Raw genomic sequence first — 24,445 nt, 5'->3', positions numbered from 1 at the left:
TGATACGGGAGAAAAAACTATTCTCAAAATCCCCGAGGCTCCCACATCACCATCACCAGAAGTCCTATTTCCTTTCAAATCAGATCTCAAGGAGAATTGTTTCTGGAAAAGGAAACTAAGAAGTATGTTTTGCACAACATACCCATCACTATACTAAGTATACTGTGCAAGTCAAGTTATCATTAATGTGATTAGCATGGTCTTCTTCAAAAATTAAAGAACAAAGGCAGAAAGCAGAAACTAGACCTTTGAACTCTGCTCTGCATCTGCTGCTCTGTCTGGTCTCAACTCTGAGAGACAAGATGCCCTGGGACCTGGTAACTCCTCGTCTCTCTCCTCAACTCCCAAATTTCCTACCTTTTTTTAAGTGATATCTTCTCCCATTAGATTATAAGTTCATTTAGGGCAGGGACTGTCTTTTTTTGACTAATTGTATTCCCAGCACTTATTATAATGATGGATACAGAACAAATGCTTGATAAATGTTTATTGGATAAGTTTATACAAGCCACACATATACACCTTGTTTTCAGACAGTGAGAGAGGGCTGAACTCAGGGTCAACTCCTTTCTAATCTAAAAATCCAATTGTAGAGGACTCTAGGAAACAGAGACCTCCCACAGTATGAATCATCTACAGATTCAGAATTGGGAGCCTAAGGTGTTGGTGACATTTCACAAGCTTAGTTTTTCAAGTCTGTATATCAGAAGATCTGCAGACTCTCCTGAATATTGGTCCTGGGTCACCCCCCAAGCTCAGAACATTATGGTAGAAATGCCAGATCTATTTGGCCACTGACCAAGCTTACTTATGATCCTTCAGGAAGAGAGAGAGAGAGAGAGAGAGAGAGAGAGATCCAAAGACAGAAAGACAGACAGAAACAGAGTTAGAGAGACAGAGACAGTCAGAGAGACAAAGTCAGAGACAAAGAGAGAGACAGAGTCATAGAGAGACAAGAGGCAGATGAAGAATATAACTATTGAAAACCAGGAGCAGTCTTAGTGAGGGCACTGAAATGACATGACTGGGAAGATATCAGTGTCACTGAAGGATTGGAGACTTGAGTTGCCCTCTACTCAGTGTTCCTTATGTGTCTGCTTTCCCACTGGTGTTATATGTGTTTTATGGCCAAAATATTATATTAATATTTTTCATATTTTACTAGTTCATCAAATGCCTTTGCTTTGAACTAATTGTGTTTTCTAATAGATTATTGAAAGGAAACACATCAGAAGAGGTTTGTGTTTTGTGGCTTTGAATGTTTTCTGACCCAGAGATTCCCTTGAACTTAGGGTGGCCTTACATGGGGAATATAATCTTCTAGTTCAAAGGTGTCCCTAGGTAGCATAGACCATTTGCTCTTTTGAGGAAATGCAGGATTTAATGTTGGAAGACCTTAGAGATTATTTTATATTTCAATTTGAGATGGGCTTAATGATGTTGTCCAAGGTAATAAGGTATGAACAAAGGATTAGCTCCATTATCCTTCCTACTATACTTCTTGACCTCTCTAATCCTCTTAAAAATAAAATTAGAGAATTTAAATAATTTTTATTACAAAATGAAAATAGAATTGCTTATACCAAAGACTTTTGGGTTATCTAATTAGGGCCTCTTAGTGTTTTTGAGGAGAAGCATAGAGTACAGGACTTGATATCAGAAAGATCTTAGTTTGAATTATGCCTTATATACATATTAGCTATGTGACCCTGTACAAGCTGCTTATCCTTTATTTGTTTGTTTCCTCTTTTGTAAAACTGAGAGTAGAAACACTTACCTTCAGGATTATCGAAAGATCAAATAATAATATTTATTACATACTTTGCAACCCTTGAAACACCCTACAAATTGTACCATAGGAATAAAATGTACATGTTACTCATTTAATTCAAATCTCTTTATTTGTTGCCACCATGTTGCATGATGTATCACTATCTGATTATTCTTTGGGGAACTCTTGTCACCAAATCTTTTGTAAAGTTTATTAATAAAATTCTCTAGAGATGAGATTTGTTTCTTCTTAGGTTATACAACTCCATATTACAGTTTATCAAAGCTATGTAGAAGTAGAAGATCTTGAGTACCTAATTTTTAGGATTTCAATGACACATGAAAAAAATGTTTCAAATAATCTTCTCCCTTCCCATCTATGAGACATGGTTTAACGGAGAGACTAGGGGAACTGAAGTTAGACAGATTTAAGTTTGAATTTTTCCTCTGGCACCTGGTAACTCTGTGATCTTGGGGAATCCCTTAATCTCTCTCTCTCAGCCCCAGTTTACCAATCTGCAAAAAATCTATGTCAATAGCACTCCCCTCCCAGATTTATTGGGGAACAAGTGAGAAAATATATATAAATCAATCATTCTTTTCCTTTCCCTTCTTCCCAATTTAGGTCTAGACTAGATTCCTACATTGGTTGGAAGATTGAATTAGATGATCCCTGAGGTCCTTTTCATCTCTAAGGTTTTATAATGTATGATGGGACTGGGGTCAGGCTGGGGTAGGGGACAAATGGAATAAAACTTCGATTAGCAGCTACATTTCTCTAAAACCATAATTGTAAGTGACCAACTTATGTGGTCCATCAAAATACCAAAAGATTAGCATTTTCTATTTCAGCACTTTTGATTGGTCCATTGGAGTTTTGGTTTCTGTTAGTGATAATCACATAGAGCAGCCAGACTCATCTGATCATCTCTTGTTGAGGAAGTATTTTGGTCACTGTAGAGCTGAGCTAGGGCTAAACTCAAGATTTCTTTCTTTTCTTTGTAAAACCGAAGCTCTTGCCCAGCTCTTCTGGCTTCCTCCAACTCCCTCAGAGCCATCTGCAGCTCTTGAGAGATAATTCCTGGTGAATCTTGTTCCTTCATGATCCAGTCCAGGGCCATGTGACTCCTCATCCGTTCATCTAAGGAATACTGGGAATAGTAGGAAATCACCTCCTGTGATCCAAGAAACAACCAGGGGAAAGTCAGTGAAAAACCAATGGATACCTGTTATTTGTTTCCCATCCTCCTTCCATTTTCCTTTCCTATCTCTCCTGTACCAACCCAGAACGTTTTTTTTAATACTTATGCTCCACATTATGCTTTTATCAATAAGTCACATGCCTAAATGATACTGAGAGTATCACAGTGCAGAGGAAAGAATATTGAGTTTGGATCTGGAGCAAATCCTGATTCTAAATCTTGAAACCTGTGACCTTGGACAAGTCACTTGTCTTCTCTGAAACTTGGTTTCCTCAACTGTAAAATGAGAGGCTTGAAATAGAGGACTTCACACTCAAACAATTAACACTCCTTTTGTCAAACAGATAAGGTGGTACAGTGGATAGAGTACCTGCTCTGGAGTCAGGAAGACTTAAGCTTCTTGAGTTCAAATCTGGCCTCAAATGACTTCCTAGAAATGTGACCCAGGGCAAGTCACTTAATCATTGTCACCTCAGTTTCTTTCTTTATAAAATGAGCTGGAATGGCAAACCACTCCAATACCTTTGCCAAGGGATCCAAAATGGGGTCACTAAGAATGATTGAAAAATGTCTGAACAACTGTCTTACTGATCCATCAACTACTCCTGTCTAAAATGTTTCTCATTTCATATCAAAGAGACAAGAAGAAAGCTAATCAGAGGAAATCTGGGGTACAATCAGTCTAGAAATTAAATCCTCCATTCCTATTCCTACCAACCTTTGTGGTGTTTCACACCCCCCATATCTTCACACCTGAACTATTGATATAGTCTACTGATTGGTCTCCCTGCCACAAGCCCCCATGCTAGTCAAACTTCCACTCTGAAAACAAAACAATTTTTCCAATTCTAAGTTTAACCATGTAATATGCCCTCACCATACTCCCACCTCATTCATTGAACTCCTGGGGCTCCCTATCACCTCCAGGATCAAATATAAAGTCAACTACTCTGCATTCAAGACCCTTCATAACCTACCACCTCCACCCCACCCCCACACCTTGCCAGTCTTCTTAGACTCCTTCTCTCCAGTCCAGTGACCCTGACTTCCTTATTGTTTCTCAACTTTATCCCCTAACTTCATGTATTTTCATTGACTTTCCTCCATGCCTAGAATTCTCTCCCTGTTCATCTTTACCTCCTAAAATTCCTTTAAGTCTTAGCTAAAATCCTATATTTTATAGGAAATCTTTCCTGATCTTCTTTAATCCTAGTGCCTTTCCTATGTGGATTATTTCCTACTTATCCTACCTGAATATAACTTGTTTGCACATGGTTATTTGCATGTTGTTTCTTGGGACTAGTTTTTGCTTTTTTTAAAAAAACATTTTATTGTGTTTTTTATTGTTTTAAGAACAGTACTTAATAATAAAAGTCTGATGAATGTTTATGAACTGACTGACTAAAAGTTGGGGCAGAGAGACCTCAGCACAAAGTATCAGAAAGCTTGAAGGTTTATCCAGGAGGATGCAAGTTACTCTAATTTATTTTGAGTAGAGGGAGGGTGATATTCATAATGGCTCATTTCCCAAAGAGCAGTAATAATTAAAAGCAGTGACAATATGTTATGGCATGTAAACAATGGACCATATAAATATGATAATAGAAACCATATGATATGAGGGGATATGGAGTAAAAAAGACTAGAGTTGAAGCTCTGCTTCAATCATATTCTCACCCTCTGGTCATAGACAAATGCAATACTAAGTATAAGTTCAAGTTATGCTCTACATCAAAGGAGGAGTTTCCCTACTAAAAGCTTCCTAAAATAAAGAAATCATGTATCAGGAAATAATAATAAAATATTCATGCTAAAAGAGTTTCTTTGGAAAAAAATTGAATATCAGTCCCCACCCATTATCTCTTTTATAAAGAATTGTCAGTAATACCTTTTTTTCACTGTGTAGTTTTTATGAGCATGCTTAAAACTGATGATTGTGGGCTGAATGAATTGTTTATTTTTATTTCTATAGACACATGGTATTTATTTTAAATCTTAACAAAATTAAAAACAATCATGGATTGTGTTTACAGTAAGTCCAGTGCATTTCAAAGTTCTTTTATGAAATCAAAGGGAAAAAGAAAAAAATCCAAAGCTTTTGTAAATTGCTTACTTCTTCCCCTCCTTTGATAGTCAGAATAGTAGGCTTTTTGTAGCAAACAGCACAGAAAAACATTGGCTCTAAAATAAATTTCCATTGCTAAGTCTTCAGCATTTACACTTGTCTCTGATGCCAGATATTTCATATTCAGTAAAATTTTAAATGCCTCAAAAGAAAAAAATGAACTTGCAGTCTTGCTATTCTGAAGATATTTCACTATTTAAATTGATGCCACTAATCAAGATCTCCCTATTTTTCCCTTTCTACCCTTTTCACATCATTAAAATCTAATAGTTCCCCCTCCTATATGGTAGACTCCATAGTAAGCACTTTACAAAGACTATTTCATTTGATCTTTACAACAAATCTTTGAGGTCTAGGACAGTGGGGGGGGGGAAGTATTTATACAAAGCCTACTAAGTGTTGTGGGCTAGGAACAACTAGGTGGTACAGTGAATAGAGCACTGACATTGGAGTCAGGAGGACAGGAGTTCAAATATAGCCTCAGATACTTGCCACTTACTAGCTGTGTGACCTTGGACAAGTCACTTAACCCTGATTACCTGCCATCCAGGGCCATCTCCAGTTATTCTGATTCATATCTGGCCATTAAACCCAGATGGCTCTGGAGGAGAAAGTAAGGCTGATGACTTAGTGTAGCCTCCCCTCACTCAAATCCAATTCACATGCTTGTCATGGCAGCACCTCCTTGATGTGATCTTCTTTGAAATTAAAGGACAAAAAATCAAACAACAAAACACTATGTGCAAGGTACTATTCTAAAAACTTTTACAAATTTTATTTAATTTGATTCCAAAAACAACTCTGCAAGATAGTTGGTGTATTATAGTTTAAATTTTTAAAAAAATCCCTGCTATGATTATCCCTATTTTATAGATGAGGAAAACTGAGGCAAACAGAGATTAAATGATTTGTCCATGGTCATGCAGATAGCAAATATCTGAGGTTGGATTTAAATTCAGGTCTTCTTGACTCTAGAACCTGTTCTTCATCCATTAGGCATCCTTGCTACCTCTACCACTATTTTCTTCACCTGCTGTTTCATGTAAAGAGGTAGCCCTTCTTGGTAAGGATAATCTTTCTACAAGCACATATAATCAATCCGATTCCATTCTATCTTCTCAATGCACATTTCCCCTTCTATCATTCCTATACCCTCACTTATTTTCAATCTTTCCTTATCTACTGACTACTTTCCTGCTACCTACAAATATGTCCATCTGCCATCTTCAAAAAACCCTCACTTGATCCTTCGATCCCTATTAGCTTTTCTCCCATATCCTCCTTTTTGCAGCTTAACTTCTTGAGAAGGTCATGTACAAACAATGTTTCTATTTCTTTTCCTCTCACTCTCAACTCTTTCTATAATCTGGCTTCCAACATCATTCAAACAAAGATTCCCTCTTCAAAGTTACCAGTGATCTCTCTCAGTTGTCAAATCTAATGTTCTTTTCTCAAATCATAATCTTCTTGACCTTTTTTTTAGTCCCTGGCAATGTCAACTGCCCTCTTCTCCTTGATACTCTATCTAGAATTTCCTGACATTCTCAGTCTCCTTTTTTAAAAATTTTAATTCAAGCAAACCAACTGGTGAAGGGGGTATAACGGGCTTAGTCCTGAGTCCTCTTCTCTTCTTCATCTAGTAATTTCTCTTGATGATCTTATCAATTCCTATGGATTCAATTATCTGTATGGTTATGATTTTTCAGATTAACTTAACTGAATGTAACCTCTCCTTAACCTCCAATTGCCTATTGAACATCTAAAACTGAATGTCTTCTTGGCATCTTAAATCTCAACAAGTCAAAACCTGGACTCTTTTATCTTCACCTTCCCATCTTCCATATTACTGTTGAAGATATCACTTATAGGTATCATCCTCAACTCCTCACTCTCTGCTCCATTGTCCACTGTATCCAATCTGTTGCCAAGCCTTGTCAATTTTGCCTTCACATATCTTACATATACAACCCTTTCTCTTCTCTGCTCCTGCCATCATCTTATTACAAGAGTTTTTATCATATTGTGCCTGGACTATGGGCTGGTTGGGTTGCTTGGGCTCCCTGGATGGTCTCTCACTCAGCTGTCAAAATGATCTTCCTAATGATATCTAATCATGTTACTCTGCTTTCCTGTTCTCCCCCACTTTATTCAGTTAGCATCAGTGATGTCCTATCAGTTCTAGAATTTAAAAAAATGATCATTTTGGTGTTCAAAGTCCTTTGCAATCTGCCCACTTTAACCTTTCCCATCTCCTTACCCCTTCCTACATACTTTGCATTTGCTGCTCTTTAAGTAAGATACTTCATATCTCAACTCCAGGCATTTTCACTGTTTTCTTCCATGCTTTGAATGGCCTCCCTTCTTAGCTCTGCCTCCTGACTTACCTGGTTTCCTTCAAGTCACTACTGAAATCCTAATTTCTGCACTTTGTTTTTTATTGACTATTTGAAGATGAGAAAGGTTAAAATGAAATTTAGAGAATTGAGGGGGCAAAAGAGCTAAATGCATGGTCAGTATTTTGTCTTTCTATGGAGAAGTGTCAAAGTGAGCAAAGGATGTTTATAAGAATGAGAAGTCCAAAGGGATTAGAGTATTTTAAGAAAATCTTGTATCACAACTTGTCCCCTCTATTATAGAAGGGATAGTTGTACAGATGTGGGTTACCATTGAGACTATATCTCTGTGATAATGGATCCCTCCTGGGAGAATTCCCTGATAGACCAGTTCATCTCCCAGGTTCATGCCAAGCCAGTCAACTCTACCCACCTTCCTTAGGTGAGTACATCTTACCTGTCGGGAACACTTGGTTTCCCGAAGGGCTTTCAGGCTTCCATTCCAATGCAACAGTTGGAAAACAATCATCAGCTCCTACAGAGGCAAAACTATCTGTTAGCGACACACTCCAGAGAAGTCTGAGAGGAAGGAAAAGATTTTCCAACCAGCTGGTGGTAGAGTTCAAGAACACTTTATCCTCTGCAATTTTTTGGAAGTCTCGAAAGGAGCATGAAGCTGTTAAAATAACAACACCACCCCAATACAAAAACAACCCCAAAGTTGCACTTTTCAAACCTCAAAGACCTCAGTCTCCTGAAATGGGCAACTCAGCCTAGCATATGTTGATACTTTATAGTAATAGCAAAGTTCTAAATAAATTTAAAAGGAAGTAAATAATCATAAAAGTAAATTTAACTGGAAAATCATGGTTCTTATTGAAATATGAAATATGACTTCACCTCTGTCCACTTTCAAGATCTGATTGTATAATTATTGCTCTCAGACTATCAGCCATAATACAACAATGTCATTATATTTATATAGTTCTTTAAGGTTTATGAAGTACTCTATAATTTCCCCATAGGAGAAATAGTACAAGTATTGGACAACATGGATGTGAGGTTGTGAGGAGGTGGTTGACTGAATGCTGCACTTGGGTTCAGGGTTCAAATGTTGTGGCAGACATTTCATATCTGTGCCCCTGGAAATATCACCCAACTTACCCTCCATTTTCCATCAGCAGTTTTGTTTAGTTTGGCCTCCAGGAACATGATTCTCCCACTCAGGATAAGCTGACCCATTCCCTGAAATCTCATCATGCTGATCAATGCATTTGTTGATATTCAACAAGTTCTCAATTTCCTCCTTCTCTCATTGGTGGGCTGAAGGGTGGAGCATCAAAATCCTCCCAAAACTTTCCTTTATAGAGGGTTGGGATTCCAACTTTTGCTAATTCTTCACTTTTCATCACCAGCTCTGCTTGGTTTGGAATTTAGGAACATTCCCTCTAGCCCCACCCCCCCGCACTTCCTCCCCACTTTCCAACTTCCTTTCATGGTCCATCTTTGTCCATTAGCATTAGATTGTAAATTTCTCGAAGCCAGAAATTGTATTTTTCTTATTTGTATTCTTAGCACTTAACTACATGGTAGACACTTAATAAATGTTTATTGACTTGACTTGAATCTTTCTGAGTCTTAGTTTTCTCATCTGTAAAATGGGAATAACATAACATGACTCATAGGAGTGTTACAAAGATCAAATGCATGGAAATAACTTTGTTAACCTTAACATACTGTATAAATGTATATCCACATTTTAAGGGTGAGGATACTGAGGCTCAGAGAGGTGGAATGAATGTCCATTTTTGGAAGAGAGATTTTAAAGGGACATTTTGTCCTACCACATCAAACACTTATTTTATAGTCAACATGCAATAAGAATAGTTGAATCTTTGCTAGATCTTTTAGTTAATTATGTGCCTGAAAAGAAGTGATCTTCTCAAGTATGTCAGCAAAAGCATACCTATTCCTTGCTTTTGATAACTATATAAAGAACATATGAATATATAAATGCATGGATGTTGTTCAATCATTTCAATGGTATTGACTTTTTGTGATCCTATTTGGGGTTTTCTTGGGAAGGATACTGGGATTGTTAGTCATTTCCATCTCCATCTCCTTTTACAGATGAGGAAACTGAAACAAATAGGTTAAGTGACTTACCCAGAGTCACAGAAGCTAGTAAATGTCTGAGGCCTATCTTCTTTGCCAATTAGCTGTCCCATTAAAATATTTTTTCTCATCAAAATATTACAAAATTGGAACAATAGGCATGTGTTGATTGTTATTAATATCTTCCTGGTCACCTTAAGGCATAATAAAGTCTAAAGTGGTCATTTCTGCCCCCCAAGCCTTTGATATTGATGATCAATCCCATTAAATTCTGTCACCTTCAGCATAGATTTCTCCTTGTTGCTTTTTTTTTGTATGTCATATCCTCTTTTTCAAGTAACAAGTACATTAAATTGGCATTCAAATGCTATGAATTCTCTATAATTGATAAAGAAATATTTTATTTTTAAGAAAATGTATTGAAACTCCCCACCCCCTCCCATTGTATACATTTGTTATCTCTTTCCTATTTTATCCTTTAAATATCCTTAAATAATCTTGCTGGGGGTGGGGGGTGGAAGGAGTAGAGGCAGCAACCTGGATGAACTCTCTCAATGTTAACCTTCAAACAACATTAAAATAACACTACATCTCAAATTTTGGAGTGTTCAGAACCAACAAAAGGTGAGGAGAGGACTTAGGCCAAGAGAACTTAGGATGTCAGAAAAAGAGATGGATTGTAGCTAGCATAGAGCACTGAAGCAACAATAGTGATATTGATTTGCATCTTGGAGACAGTTTCAAAATTAGCATCACCTCAGAAGAGGCTGCAGCAGTAGCAGCAGTAGCTACAGGAGCTCTCAACCCAGAGATGGTAAGGGGAATGGACAATTAGTCAGAAAATTATTATAGGGAATCCTGTGTTGGCACTTGAAATAGGACAAAGGGCTTGTTTGGCAACTACATTGGCCATACACAATTCTGGGTCACAGTTCTAAGGCAGAAAAAAATGTTAGCACTTTTAGTTTCATGGGTATTGGCATCCTTCCCAGATAAAGAAATAGCATAGATCAGAAGAGCCAGGACCACACCTCTCCCTGGACTACACCACTTTGGTAGCACTGAAAACTTATATTAGCTCAGGAAATAGCAGTGTGAAAAAACTTGAAACTTGGGAAAATACCTTTCCACCTCTAAGTGATAAAAAAAACTAACTTTAACATAAAGTTGAAAGTCAAAAAATAGGCTGGAAAAATGAACAAACTGTGAAAAAAAAAGAACCTGACCATAAAAATCTTCTATGGAGTCAGGGAAGATCAAGACACATACTCTGTAGAAGACAATAATATGAAAATAGGTACAAATAAAACCTCAAAGAAAATAATGTAAATTGGACATAACCCTAACAAGAATCCCTAGAAGATCAAAAGAAAGGAAAAAAGAGTGACAGATGAAAGATTGGGAAAAGAAATGAGAGTGATATAAGAGAATTATGAAAAATGAATTAATGGAATGGTAAAAAGAGGCACAAAATAGTGAAGAAAACTATCTTAAAAAAGAAAATTGACTAAATTGAAAAAATACAAATGCTAACTGAGTAAAATTCATTCTTCAACAATAGAACTGGGAAAGTGGAAGCTAATGACACCAGGAAACATTAAGAAACAATAAAATAAAGTCAAAAGAATGGAAAATAGAAGAAAATGTAAAATATCCCACTGGGAAAAACAACTGGCCTGAAAACAGACTTAGGAGATATAATTTAAGAATCATTGGACTACCTGAAAGCTATAATGGAAAAAAAGATGCCAGACATATTTCAAGAAATTATAAAGGAAAATTACCCCAATATCTTAGAACTGGAGGATAAAATAGAATTTGAAAGAATCCACCAATCACTTCCTGAAACAGATCTCAAAATGAAAGCTGCCAGGAATATTATAGTCAAACTCCAGAATTCCCAGGACAAAAAAAAATATATATTGCAGGCAACTAGCGAGAAACCATTCAAATATTATGGAAGCAAAGTCAGGATCACACAAAGAAAAAGCAGCCTTCATGTTAAAAGAGTGGAAGACTTGGAATATGACATTCCCAAAGGCAAAGGGACTAGGATTACAACCAAGAATATCTCATTAAGGAAAACTGAGTAGGATTTTTTGGGGGGGTTTTGGAGTTGGACATACTATGAAATAGAACACTTTCAAGCATTTCTGTTTAAAAGACTAGAGCTTAGGAGACAATTTAGCATTAAAACAGAATATTCAAGAGAAGCATAAAAAAGCTAAATATGGAAGGGTTTACATTTCTTTACATTACAAGATAATACATAATAGAAGGAATCAAAATAGACAGAGGACAAGGGGATAAGTTAATTATGTGGAAATGATCTCAGAAAAAAATAGAGTGAAAAAAGTGATGCACTAAAGGGAAGAGGGGAAGATAGAAGAAGAATAGAGAAAATTATCTCATATAAAAGAAGTACACATAGAATTTTTACAGTAGAGGGGGAAATTAGGATTGGCGGAAGATAGCAAGCAATTTTTTTTTTTGCAATTCTTCAACTTCAATCTCATTGAAATTGGTTCAAAAAAGTAAAAAAATGTATATACATTGTCATTTGAGTATAAATTTATCTTACTCAATGGGGAAGTAGGTGAAGGGGGAAAAAAGGGAGAGGTGATAAAGGGGAGATGGATTAAGGCAGGTGATCAGAAGTAAAATAGACGTTTGAAGAGGGACAGAATAAAAAGAGAAAGAGAAGAATAGACAGAAGAAAATACATTAAAGGTTAGTGATCATAACTGTGAATGAGATGAGCTCAGCCATAAAATGGAAGCACACAGCAGAACAAATTGAAAACCAGAATCCAAAAATATATTGTTTACAAGGAACACACTTGAAACAAAAAGGCCCACACAGAATTAAAACAAGGGACTGGAACAGAATCTAATATGCTTCACCTGAGGTTGAAAAAAAATACAGGATAGCAATCATATCAGACAAAGCAGAAACAAAAATAAACCTAATTTTAAAAAGATAATCAGAGAAGCTATATTTTGCTAAAAGGTACCATAGAAATTGAAATAACAGCAGTACTTAATGTTTACGCACCAAATGGCACAGCATCCAAATTCTTAGGAAAAATTTAAATGAATTATAGGAAGAAATAGAAAGTAAAACTATGCTAGTGGGCCACTTCAACTATATGCTCTAAGAACTATGTAAATCTAAAAAAAAAATAAATGAGAAGTTTAGCAGCTGAATAGAACTTTACAAAACTTAGATATGATAGAACTCTGGAGTAAATTGAATGGGAACAGAAAGAATTTTATCTTTTCTTCAGCATACATGACACCTTCATAAAAATTATGGTACTTAAGAGATTCAACTAAAAAAACTAGTTGAAACAATTATCAATTTTAGTGAAGTTGATATAAAGGGATATTAAAAGAATATAATATAATAATATAAGATAAACTTTTTACCAGACTACTACATTGGGATGGGGGGAGGTAAAAGATAGTAGTAGAAAAAATGTGGAACTCATAAATTTGCAACTGGATAAATGTTGCAAAAACTACCATTACATATAATGGAAAATAGAATAAAGTTTCAATTAAAAAAATAAAATAACTACAGACAATATGAACTACTTGGTCCTCTACCTGCCAAAATAACCCAGAAGTTATATGAATACAATCACAAGACACTTTTTGCACAAATAAAGACAGATCTAAACAGCTGGAGAAATATTAATTATTCATGATTAGGTTGAAAGAACATAATAAAAGTGACAATTCTAAAAATGACAATTTTACCTAAGTTACTTTACTCATATAGTACCAATGAAACTACCAAGATAGTATTTTATAGAAATAGAAAAAAATTTCAAAATTCACCTGAAAAGAACAAAAGATCAAGAATATCCAGGCAATCAATGAAAAAAAATGTGAAGGAAGAAGGCCTTACATTATATTACAAAGTGGTAATTATGAAAACAATCTGGAATGACTAAGAAAGAATAGGGTCAGTGGAATAGATTAGATACACAATACACATAATCATACTAATCTATTATTAGATAAACTCAAAGATCCAAGCTCTTGGGATCAAGAACTCACCATTTGAGAAAAATTGCTTCAAAAAAACCCCCAATAACTGGAAAGTAATTTGTTAGAAATTAGGCATAGATCAACATCTGCATAATATACCAAGATAAAATCAAGATAGGTTTGTGCTTAAGACATAAAGGGTGAAATATAATAAGCAAATTAAGGGCATGGGAAATGTATCTTTCAGATTTATAGAAAAAGGAAGAAATTATAACCAAACAGATGAAATAGTCAGAAACAATCAGAAATAGACAGATTAATGCCTAAGAAAGGAATTCTAACCTTGAGAGTTGCCTTACAATTGGCCCCCAAGTTTTAGATTTTAGGTATCAGACTGTCTAAAGAGAGATGAGAATTTCATGATACTCGGCTCTTGTGGTATCCCACTTAGATAGCAAAGCCAGTGCGTGGATTGTACGGAGCATACTCATATGACTTGTGCTATGAAATTTAGATATTGATTGATTAATAATTAAGTTGTAATCATTGGAAATAGTACAAATGAGACCAGTGATAGAGTTTGTAAGAGTTTATGCTCCTTAATCTTCTGTGTTACAACCTGGACTTAATATCCTAGAAAGGAGGAGAGAAAGAAGTCAACTTAGATTTCAGTTGTTTTTTTAATATCACTGGTCTTTTTTGTTTCTGAATGGTGTTTGCTATGGGAGTTTCCAGAGGACCAATTCTATGTTTTCCCTGTTGCCAAGAATTCTGGAGATCCTTTCTTTTGAATAAGCATGAATAAGTAAAAAAGTTCATCTTCACCTTTACTATTTAGTCCAATTGCATTCATAGTTTAGTTTGTGTCACTGGACCTTATTTACCAACTCTATAAAAAACTGCTCTAACTGCTGGATGTCCCTTTTGACTACTAAAGAGCCAATGATTTATTTTTATTGGAAATTGTTAGCCTTGTTAATAAAATTGTTAAGCTTGGAACTTTGTGGCTCAATTTCTCTTTTTTGGAGATTTTATCGTGATAGTGCAACAGCCTCAGAATGTGTATGCCTTCTGGGAAGAGGCCAAAATACAGACTGACACAGTCTGTGTAGGATTATAGGAGGATGCAGGAGATAGAAGATAGTTAAAAATTTGCTCCAAAGGCAACTTTAAATGTTCTTGTGAATTATGCATTCTTGTTAATTTTGCATTCACAATTTTGCATTTTTTGTGGGGCAACATAAATGCTTTCCTATCTATATACATTGCTACCTTGAGTATCTCTATAAGGATACAGCTACTTACATTGGAAAGACAGCTAGCATGAGTCAAATGATACAGATATTTCTGCAATAAAGACAGGTAAGAATAGTGAGGAAATAGAAAGAAAATAATGGTATCTGTCCTCAATATCAGACCTAAACCATGTGAATCTCGAATCTTTGGGGGATAGGGAGAATCCCGGGTTAAACTTCTCTCTGTTCATGTTCTGTTCCTTAGTGAAATGCTCAGTCTCATGTGAGCAAGGAGATAATTTAGGACTGTTTCATTTTATTTTTACATCACCATTGCTAGCATCATGCCTTGCACAGAGGAGAAAACTAATAATTTTTTTCAAAATGAGCTTTTAAAAATTTGTTCTCTTCCTGGAAAAAAAAACAGTCACTGGAAAATAAACACCCATAGGCACTGTTGAGTGTGATATCTGTTCTACTTCATGAAATTTTCTATTTGCCTGGTAGTCCAGACTAGAAGCTGATCTTTTGAATTTCTTCCAGGAAACTGATTTAAAATAAAAGACTGTTGATCAGATCCTGGATCTTCCCTTCAGGGGAAAAAAAATTACTATACTCTTCACCATACCAGACTTCCTGGTACACTTTGTCATTTATTCAATTTAAGACCAGAAACAACTGGACTCTGTCAGAACAGAGCTTCCTGTTGTTGCCTCCCATTAGCATTGATGTTTGGCTTTCTAACTGCCTTTTGGGGAGATAATGCACATGCCACTCCCTAGTATCTCTGAGAGGTCTGGGCTGGCTCTGCACTTCATCAGAAACAAGAAAAAACAAACATTGTAAACTGATAATTTGTAAAACAGGTGGGCATCATCTCCCTACCCAAGAGAGTGGATTTAAGAGGAAATTTGTTTATGGAATGAGGTTTTTTTAAGATGACCTGAATAGTTTAGCAAGATATAAACAAACAGTTCTTTCTGGAGTTGTATTAGTACTCAAGGACTAACCAGCTGCAGATTCAAGTTAAAGCTGGCACCTGACTGACTGTAATATGACCTTGATGAGACTTATTGTCTAGCTTCTCTTCCCCACTCCTCAAATCATGCTGGGAATCTCCTTCACAACAAACCCACTCCCCAAAACAAAACTGTTTTTTACATTTACATAATCTTGAAGTCATGCAATCATCTCACATTTTCCCTTCCTATACTGGAAGAGGGATCTCTTTGGTATCTTCAAAGTAGTCAGAAAACACCAGCCTTGTATTTTATCCCATGTGATTCATGTAAACATGTTTTCCTGATGTGTCGTATTCATCAGGGATATCGACTTGCTGCTCCTGTTGTAGAAACAACTCATTTTGGGTGGGAGTCAAATCCAAATCCAGGGTGATTTCAAGTTTAACCCAGTCTGTAAGAGAAAAGTCTTATTTCCAAGCATACAATTGTATTTGGTGGAAAGGAAGAGTGGAAAGGGACATGCTTCAGAGGTTTTCCTCCCTTCTTGCCAATACAGATCTATTCTATCAGGATGGAGTGTCTCTCTCCTGCATCCCCCAACATCTGGTTTTGAGAATTAAGAAAGTATTTGTTCAATATGATTCACATGGATACTTAATATTTATTGACAGTATACATACACCTAGAGCATACAGAAAACACACAATCCTTTACTGGCCAATAAAAGTATTAATAAAAAGAATGAACAAAACCTTTCCTGATTTGTAGAACTGGATAGAATCTTAAGAGTTTGTTGTTGCTCCCCCCCCCACACACGCTTTCAGTGGAATTAACCCAACAGCCTTAGACAGATTCAAAATAATCCTGGTTTTCACTGAATAGTCACAAAAACACATACAAGCTGTTTGCTGAAATGTAACTTCTATAGTAGCAGGAGCAGGGTGTCTCTGATTTTAGGTGATCAGAAAACATGAGCCCTGGTTAGTTTTGCCTTTTGCAAACTCCTTTTGGATAATTATTCTAGCACAGGGTTTCCTCAAATTCCCTGCACAAGAGCAGTGAGCTCCTTAACCAGAAGCAGAGAGACAGTGAGGTCTAGTAGAAATTTCATTGAATTCAGTCAGAAGCCCTGGATTCTAGTTTGGACTTTGTCTCAAATTAGCTGTATGTATTTTTAGATAACCTGCCCAGGAGTACTCACCCAGCCAGTAAGTGTCAGAGGCAGACCATGAACTCTGGTCTTCTTGACTCTGAGACTAGCTCTCTATCAAGTGCACTATGCTCCCTCTATATACATCCACACACTTTTAAGTTAGAAGATGGATGCTCAACAATCACATGCCCAGTTTCTCTTAGTGAACAGGAAATTAGCAGATTCCTGACTATCAGAGACTATAATCCATTTGAGACTAATAGGAAGGAGACACAACAGGTACAACTTGATGAAATTGCCCCAAAGATAATATTGAAAGTAGATTTTTCCTCTTATATAAATATCTACCAGTCATATTTTCTCCCCATGTGTTCATCTTCATATATGTAACCATATATGTAACATTCTTTAGAGATGTTCATTCTTCTCATGTTTTTTTAATGGGCAAGTGCATCTGTTTATTTGTTTATAAGGAAATGGTTACTTCTTTTCCTACCGAATTTCATTAAATGCCTTTACTTTGAACTAATTGTGATCTATGGCTAAATAATAAAAGTAAATATATTGGTGGGGGCTCATGACATTGTTGAGCTCTAACAACGAATCCCATTGTGTATGCTGATATATTGAAAGAGCACTTCTATGCTTTTAGAATCTCTTTTAGCATAATTGATAAAGCAACAAGATCTGGAGTGATACCAACCCTTCTACCCTTAATGCACATAACTTGAAACACATCCTGAGTTAGAAGAGAGGACTCCTTTGCTGAACAAGTACTGAAGATGCTGCCTTCTAAAAATCCCACCTTCTCGTGATCAAATGGTATTAAAAAACTCAATTCTAAGATATAACTTTTGGGGTTTGGCTCTTTAGCTAGACCTCCCTACTCATGCCTGTACAATCTATGGAACTTAGAGAAATACTAATAAATGAAGAAAGAAAAATGATTAAATTAAAATGTTAATCTAATTTTGTCTTGCTCTTTCTGAAGGCCAAACTCTGGAGATTACCCTTTGTCCTATATTAGGACAGACTCTGAGAGTTAACACATATTTAATTTAATTATCTGTTTATAAGAACAAAACTCAGTGAAGACACCTCCTCATTTTGTGGAGAACTCTACACAACATACATATATACATATAGGTATAAATATTGACCCATAGAATACCTTGAACCTGGAGTATTTTGTGAAGGAATCCACATGCAAATGGGGGAGGAGGTAGGAAGTACATAAATAAACACTAGAAAATCAGTACCTGAAATTCCAACATAGTTTTCCCCATGTTTGACTCCAGCATATAATGATAGGCTCCTATACTGGTACTTGGGTCATCAGCATCATCTATAGTGCCCTTGGGAAAAAGCATGAGAAGAAAAATTATTTACTGATTTTTGTTCCACATCGAGTTCTCCTTTAGGGTGTCTTGTGGCAGGAACCCCCAGGAAATACAACAGGCCTAATAATAAGCCACCTCAAAAGTAGTTCTGTGGTTGATTTTGGATAAGATTTTTAATCTCTCTTAGAGAGTCTTTTATTTTAAATGAGTTTTTCATCAGAATGAAAGTTAATTAGAAGGTTTTTGGTATAGTAAAGAGAGTCTTGAAGTCTTGGACCTTGATTCAAATGAGATATTTATAAAGACTTAAAGAAGCATGAAAAGATATTTAATCAATACTGGTTCCATTCTCTTCCCCTTCCTTTATATTGTGCCTCTGATGTTGTATTTTGATTGAGTTAACTCAGTCTCCTTGGGCCTCAGTTTTCTTTTCTGTAAAAATGAGGGAATTCAGACTAACAGGTCCCTGAGGTCCTGCAGGTCTTAGAAGAAATCATTTATCAATTGATTTTCTTACTTTTTGGGGCTTCCCTCCCACCCCTCTTTTATGTAGATACCCTCTAAATATCTTCTTAGCAATCTACTAACATGACTGTTAAATAATAGCAGGGTTCTGGGCACTGCTAAGAGAAAGCATGGAGTTGATCTCTAAAAAATCCTAGGGCTCCAAGAACCATCTACACTTTATAGTTGTGATTCAGGACTGAGGCTTTCTCTAATACTCTGTTGTTTGACATGGATGTGGATCTTGGCTTGTATTTCTTTCACGCTTGGATTATTTAAGCTCAGGAAACTAGGTGGATGGGTAAAGGTTAGAAACTGAATTCCTTCAAAAGTAGATGATGGGGGGGGGGAATAAAAGGCCTGTGGGCTAAGAGAATCTAGTAAGAATTAGGCCCTTTAATAAAGACCATCCAGTAGTGAATGATCAGGAATTCCTCTGAAGGTGGGCAATGGCAGCTTTGTGGGAGTGAACAAAGTAGCCTACATCAGGTAGCAGCAAATTCATAGCTTTTGAATGCAATAACATTACTGCTACTGAAATATTTATGTTGGCTTTTAAATATCCCAGAGGAAATCTGCCCACTGCCCAGAGGTCTGTAAAGCTTATAGCTTTTTTTTACTTTAAAATTTCTATTAAAAATGATAAATTATCTTTTTACTAAGGAATTCTTTAACACTCCCCACCCCAGAGTCATTTCTACACCTAAAGAAACCAAGATCCATTTTCTTAACTTTGTCCCTCAAAGATATGCATGTGAAATTCACAAGACTCAGAAATAAAGGCCTCTTTTCATCCAGGATCAGGTATAGAGAAGTCTCCCAGACAGTTTTTGCTGGTGCAGCTGCTCTTCTATCTTTGTTCCCATTCCCTTGCATCTTTTATAAGTAATAAGAACACTTTTGATCAAAATAGCCTAAGCTAGGATAATTCTAACAATTGTTTAACTTCATGTCACACATTTAAGCATAAATTTCTTTCAGCATGATAAATCATATCAGTTAGCCCAAGGACAAAGTTGGAGACCACCTAATACAACTACAGATGAAGAAACTGAGATCCAGAGAAGCCTAATGTTTTATTTAAGGACATACTGATGGTCAGGGGCAGCACCAGATTTGAACTGGCATCTTCTGGTTCCAAATCCAGAGCTCTGGTGAGGGATTAGGCCAATGAAGGGGGAAAAGAGGTTTGTGAATTATCATCAACAGACAATAATTCAAATGTCATATTATATATATATTATATATATTTTATTTGGGAATGAAGTCAGATACCAATGCATGTGCTATGTACACACACACACACACACACACACACACACACACACATACATACACACACAGACATATACACACTTTTGTACCTGTCCCTAATTTCATCTTCACTGAACCCTACTTTTGTATTGTAGCAGAAGAATATTCTCTGGAAAAGATATTTCCAGGAAAATAATTCACTTCCTGATAATTGAGACATTCCCATTTTAATTAGTGGATAGAAGTTTTGAATGCCTTCTGAAAAATGTGGGCTTGATCCCTTGTCATAATAAATAAATAAACAAACAAACAAACAAACAAACAAACAAATAAATAAATAAATAGATTTCTGGATAAATAAATAAATACCCAAAGATGCGGTGGCTATTGCAGATCATTTATTATTTAAGATTTAAGTTGTTGAAGAAGCCATTAACAAAAATGGGCCTTTTGGCCTTAGAAAAATTAACACCTCTCTAAAAATGTGAAGAGTTAGTTGACTTTTCACAGAGAAGATTTGGGCTATGATTAGGAGTGGGGGGGAGTCAAAAACTATCAGTCTTAAAGGACTGAAAAACTATCCCTGAAAGATGAACTGTTCTCCCTTAAGATGGGAGGAAGCATCTAACTTCTATTTTCCTGACTTCTAGTCCAGTGTTTTTTTCCCCATCAAATAAGAAAGATCAAATGATATAGGTCTTAAAGATTAGAAATCTGTCCGATGACCCCAAAACATTTCACTATTTTCCCTGTTGCCAACCTCTCTCATCCTTTGAAGGTAGCACTTACACTGGTGGAGGCGATGGCTTCCTGAACACTTTCTATAATGAACTCTTTAGTGATCCTTCGAGAGGGTAGTTCATTGAAGAGGGAGTTGATCAAGGCCACTTTGGCTGCATCCCGTCTTGCCTCTGCTCTGCTTAGGCAGCACTGTGCAATATGTTTGAGAAGAAAAAGAAAAAAGGAGTTACCAAGGTTAACAATGTTCTCATTCCTTTGTTACATATGGGGTAGGTAAGTGGCACCGCGCATAGAGTGCCAGATCTGGAGTCAGTAAGACCGGAGTTCAAATTCGGCCTCAGATACTTATGATTTAAGTGACCCTGGGCAAATCACTTAACCCTGTTTCCTCAGAGATTCCTCATCTATAAAATGAACTAGAGAAGGAAATGACAAACCATTTTAGTACCTTTACCAAGAAAACCCCAAATGAGATCATAAATCATAGGACATGATTGAAAAAACTAAACATTAAAAATATTCTTACATGTATTTCCATTATTCCCATAAAGATGGTTCTCAATTATACATTAGTTCTAAACCTCATTAACAACTTCTGTTTTGTGTCTGTGGATTTCTGTCATCTACAAACTTCACAAAATAGACACAGTACTTTCTCCTTAATCTTCTCTTTTCTCTAGGTTTTCATGACACTTCTCCCATTTCTCCTCTTTGTCTGATAACTCTTATCTCTCCTTTGCTGAATCTTCATTCAGGATATGCCCTCTGACCATGGGTGTCCCACAGCCTTTACCTGGCTCCTCTTCTCTTCTTCTTCTTCTTCTTCTTCCATATAATTTCACTTGGTGATCTCAGTAACTCCAGTTATCTATTTTGATGGTGCTCAAATCAGTCCTACTTATCCAGTGACCACTAGTTTTGAATCTCCAATTTTCTATTGAACATCTTGAACTTGATGACTCATAGACATCTTAAACTCAACATGTCCAAAACCTAACTTCCCCCTAAACTGTCTCTTCTTCTTAACTTCCCTATTATTGTTGAGGGTACCACCATCCTCCTAGTCACTCAGGCTTATCCTCAATTCTATGCTCTCTGTCATCATCCCCCCATATGCAATCTGTTACCTGGAATCTTTGTAATATTTCTTGAATACACTCCCTTCTCTCTCAACAATGCTACTACTTTCATATAGGACTTTATCAAATCACACCTAGACTATTTGTGTAACCTTCTGGTTGGTCTACCAGGATCAAGTTCTCCTCCATTCCAGTTTGTCTTCCATTCAGTTGTCAAACTCATTTTCCTAAAGGACAAGGCTGAACCATGTCACTCAAAAAATACTCAATAAGCTCCAATGGCTCCATGTCACCTGCAGGATCAAGTATAAAACTCACTGTACCTTATAGTAGACCTTTCCATGCTCTCTTTGAGCCAGTGACACTGTTCTATCTCTTTGCTATTCCTCCCACCAGATACTTCATCTCTGGATATTTCTGAACTGGATTTTCTCTTTCTCCTATTTTGTGTCCATCCTTGTTTCCCTAACATCCCTGGCTCTTAGCCTACAGGCCTTTTATCCTTTATCCTTTATCCTTGCTAAACTAACCTTCTAAAAGAAACATTTCATTATTTTCCTTAATTTCAGTGGCTTCCCTCTATTGATTATTTGCAATTTATCTTGTATATATATAGCTTTATATACATAATTGTATGCATGTGGTCTGTCCCATTGACCTACTTTAGAGAATGAATTATTTTATTTTCCTTTGTATCTCCTACATTTAAAACAGTTCCTGGTACTTAGGAGGTCCTTAAAAATGTTGATTGATTGATTGATTGTAATCCCTGCTATTGTGAGGATTATTAGAATATTATATATTCTAAGCTGCAGTACTCCTAAAATAGATAGGGTTTCTGCAGTATTCTGCACTGATATAGTGAGCCTATTTCAGAGAACAGAGGTCCACCAGGCTTTCTAAGGAAAAATGAAACAAATGAGAACTTTTCTGCAGACCATCAGTGGGACAGAACCATGAGAAGCTGTTGAAGATAGAGACATCTAAGCTCAAAAAATAAAGCAATTAGGAGGGATTTTAACTGACTCAATTAGAAGAGACAGTTCCTTTATCCTTTAAAATTGAAAACATTATTAGAGTTCAAAAAAGTTTATGTAGAAAATTTTACTGCATTTCCTCCATGATGTGGATTGACAAATTCAGTCACTCTAAAGTCCACCTATGAAAGTTACAGGTCTATAGCCAATTACTCATTGAAAATGTACAGCTGCTTCAGACTTTCATAGCACTGAGATAAAGGAATGGACAGGTACCTACACTGTTTTATGGGTTTTTTGATGAACTAGGCTCAGGTGCATTCCTACTTCTGCAGCTTGGGGATCTCAGAGGGTGCTAAAAAATATTTGGAGTAGTTCTTAAATTATATTTCTAAGTTGTTCCTAAAGGAAAGAATAAACGTCCTCTTTGCTTTTCTTTTTTGGAGTTCTTCCTTTTCTTCTCTAGCCTTTCTAATAATAATAAAAAGTTCCATTTCTATTCACCCTTTATGGTATTATGGTGAAAAATTTTTTTGAAAATATAGAGCATGAATCCCTAATGAACAACTGTACTGACTGCATGGTGAATGGAATTGAGATTCATTCACCATTCTTTGTTTTCTTTTAATAGGGTGCTAATTTTCTGAATGTTTTGCTAGTATTAAAAGATAACTGCAAAAGTAGTTCATTCTGAAATGCATTTGACTTTACTGAACATAAAATAGAACATTTAGGGTTTGTGGATGTAGACTTTCATGGAACTTTATAACTTTTAATCTAAATAATAACCATTTAAGCCATTTTGGGGAAAAAGGGAACTAGTAAACACCACATTGATAAAAGAAGCTCTCTCTCTTTTAAGTAAAACCAGTTAAGTATCAGATCAAAGAACAGGCATGCATTTACAACCAAATGGAATTGCTTTAGAGATCAAAGGACTATATATCTAAAAGGACAGAATGAGCCTTATACTCAGAGAACATTAAAAGGATCTATGAAAGTTTAAAAATATGAAGATGTTTAAAAAGTCATATGTCTCCACTTATTGTTCCAATTAATTAAATCTTCTGTTAATATGCAGGAGAAAGTACACTAATTAATAAGCCCATAAGACCAATTCTGTATTATCAAAGGACAGTTCTTGCTATTGTATTTCTTTTTCTTTTTCTTTTAGATTTTTTTGTGGCCTTGGGCAAGCCACTTAACCCCATTGCCTTGAAATGTAATTATTAAGTGTCCAGGTCAGATTTGAACTCAGGTACTCCTGACTCCAAGGCCAGTGCTCTATCCACTGCGCCACCTAGCTGCCCCTGCTATTGTATTTCTGAAAAAAACAATTACACTTCAAAAAACTCTGTGTAAAATTTATCAGTTCCTTCCTTCCACATTTTGAGAATCATGGTAAAAAGATAATATCTTCATTTCTTTTTTTGCTTGAAAGATCTCTCCCTTCCTTAAGGGAATTAAGCTTTTATTTCCTTTCCCAAGTCATTAAAACCCAGTGTTGACAAGAGTGCTTTTCCTGTCTTTCCTGTAAAATAGCCTAGTTAGAATACCTGAGCCTAAGTGGATAGAGTCAAAAGGACAAAAATCATTAACTTTATTAAACTAGCCATTAACCAGTCAATCAGAGGAACAAATCATTAAAACAATGAAATGT

The 24,445-nt window shown here is 36.1% G+C and overlaps 1 protein-coding gene across 1 annotated transcript in view; it reads right to left on the bottom strand.

Annotated features, from left to right (window-relative positions):
* Positions 1-1,915: 1,915 nt before the first annotated feature.
* LIX1 (limb and CNS expressed 1) overlaps positions 1,916-24,445 on the bottom strand; it is a 62,808-nt gene continuing 40,278 nt past the window's right edge. The window contains exons 3-6 of the mRNA XM_074202657.1: positions 20,778-20,918; positions 18,150-18,245; positions 7,888-7,965; positions 1,916-2,945 (exon numbers count right to left, since the gene is read on the bottom strand). Of these exons, the coding sequence (XP_074058758.1) occupies positions 2,658-2,945; positions 7,888-7,965; positions 18,150-18,245; positions 20,778-20,918 (603 nt within the window). The 3' untranslated portion in view covers positions 1,916-2,657. The remainder of the gene's footprint in view (positions 2,946-7,887; positions 7,966-18,149; positions 18,246-20,777; positions 20,919-24,445) is intronic.

This window comes from Macrotis lagotis, chromosome X (genome assembly GCF_037893015.1).
Source record: "Macrotis lagotis isolate mMagLag1 chromosome X, bilby.v1.9.chrom.fasta, whole genome shotgun sequence".
Classification (NCBI taxonomy): Eukaryota; Metazoa; Chordata; class Mammalia; order Peramelemorphia; family Peramelidae; genus Macrotis; species Macrotis lagotis.
Note: the sequence above shows the minus strand (reverse complement) of the source record. Positions and strands in the feature narration are given on the sequence as shown.